The sequence below is a fragment of the Colobus angolensis genome, unplaced genomic scaffold (genome assembly GCF_000951035.1).
Source record: "Colobus angolensis palliatus isolate OR3802 unplaced genomic scaffold, Cang.pa_1.0 Scaffold356, whole genome shotgun sequence".
Taxonomy (NCBI): Eukaryota; Metazoa; Chordata; class Mammalia; order Primates; family Cercopithecidae; genus Colobus; species Colobus angolensis.
This window is the reverse complement of record NW_012116888.1, coordinates 1066485-1068521: the sequence shown is the minus strand read 5'-3', so window position 1 is coordinate 1068521 and position 2037 is coordinate 1066485. Positions and strand designations below refer to the sequence as shown.

The following is a 2037-nucleotide window of genomic DNA, read 5'->3' as shown; positions in this document are numbered from 1 at the left end:
TTCTCCTGCTTCAGCCTCCCGAGTAGATGGGATTACAGGAGCCACCACACCTGGTTAATTTTTTATATTTTTGGTAGAGATGGGGTTTCACCATGTTGGCCACGCTGGTCTTGAACTCCTGACCTCAAGTGATCCGCCCACCTTGGCCTCCCAAAGTGCTGGCACTACAGGTGTGAGCCAATACACCTGGCCTACCCCCTCCTATTAAGGAGAAGTGACTTGCCTTTCTCCTTACCTCTGACTTGACTCTCCGGAGAGTCCACACAGAATGCACATTTTGAACAGCATCGTAAGTCATTACAATAGAGGGGTCAGTATTGAGGAAAACAATTTTCATTGCATGATCTACAACATATTGCACCCGTGATGAACCAAAAATACCTTAAAAATAAAATAGAAAAATCAGGTATAGAACAATGGGCTTTACAAGACTGATATTGATGAACGGAGCTCTTAAAATTGTTAAAGAACAACCAAGCCAAAGAGAGCACAAAATCTATTCATATCCTAAATAATTAACTCTGAATTTTTAATAAATTTACTTTAGGCATCAACTTCCTTAAAACACATTAAAGATGAGAGTATTACAAGTTTCAGCTTCACATACATGCTGTTAAATGTTAAGACTTGTGCTGACTCTCACCATTAAACTAATCAGCCACAGGCAAAAGGTCGATGACTTCTTCAACAACTTACTTATTTATAAATTGCATTCAACTATTCTGCCACGTTTGACTTCCTTATTGGTTCTGTTCTTCTGTGTAAAAGCTGTACTCTATAATTACTCTTCAGACAGTGCTGAACAGTAGTACACTGTTGTTTCTGCTTTTACTAGTTACACATGCAAAACAAGGTTTGTCCCAGTGAGTTCCGCTTTTAATCTAAAGTACCATGGACCAGTCTCCATATCCTCATTTAACAGGAAATGTTTCCCACTCAGTTAAAATATTGAAAAATTTAAAAATATGATTTTATAATCATAAGAAATACTTTATAAATAAAAATCATGCCACCATATCAAAATATCTACTATTAATACATCAGAGAATTTTTGGTTTTCTTCATAAATATATACACACTTTATACATTTTTACAAAATTATAATCACACTGTGTTAAAGTTTGGTATCCTACTTGACATTACAAATAAGCAACTTCTAGTTAACTAAATGTTATTCAAAAATATGATCAATAATGGCTGCACTCCTCTCTCCAGTCCATGCCTCCAAGATGACAAAGAAAAGAAGGAACAATAATTGTGCCAAAAAGGGGCACAGCCACGTGCAGTCTATTCGTTGCACAAACTGTACCCAACGCATGCCTAAGGACAAGGCCATTAAGAAATACATCATTTGAGGCTGGGCACAGTGGCTCACGCCTGCAATCCCAGCACTTTGGGAGGCCAAGGCAGGCAGATCACGAGGTCAGGAGATCAAGACCATCGTGGCTAACACATTGAAACCCCGTCTCCACTAAAAATAAATTAGCGGGGCGTGGTGGCAGGTGCCTGTAGTTCCAGCTACACAGGAGGCTGAGGCAGGAGAATGGCGTGAACCCGGTAGGTGGAGCTTGCAGTGAGCCGAGATCGCGCCACTGCACTCCAGCCTGGGCAACAGAGCAACACTCTGTCTCAAAAAAAAAAAAAAAGAAATTCATCATTCGAAACTTAGTGGAGGCTGCAGTAGTCAAGGACATTTCTGAAGCAAGTGTCTTCAATACCTATGTGCTTCCCAAGCTGTATGTGAAGCTAAATTACTGTGTGAGATGTCCAATTCACAGAAAAGTAGTCAAGAATCCATCTCGTAAAGCCCACAAGGACCAAACACGCCCACCCTGATTTAGATCTTCCGGTGCTGCCCCAAAACCCCCACCAAAGCCCATGTAAGGAGCTGAGTCCTTAAAGATTGAATGCAAGGCCAGGCGCTGCAGCTCATGCCTATAATCCTAGCACTTTCGGGGGCCGAGGTGGTTGGATTGCCTGAGCTCAGGAGTTCGAGACCAGCCTGGGCAACATGGTGAAACCCCGTCTCTACTAAAA

At 41.5% G+C, this 2037-nt stretch overlaps 1 protein-coding gene across 1 annotated transcript in view; it reads right to left on the bottom strand.

Moving 5' to 3' along the window:
• The window catches only part of ANAPC1 (anaphase promoting complex subunit 1), a 126337-nt gene that overhangs the window by 103853 nt on the left and 20447 nt on the right, over window positions 1–2037 (bottom strand). Inside the window, exon 8 of the mRNA XM_011953099.1 lies at window positions 236–381. Within this exon, the coding sequence (XP_011808489.1) occupies window positions 236–381 (146 nt within the window). The remainder of the gene's footprint in view (window positions 1–235; window positions 382–2037) is intronic.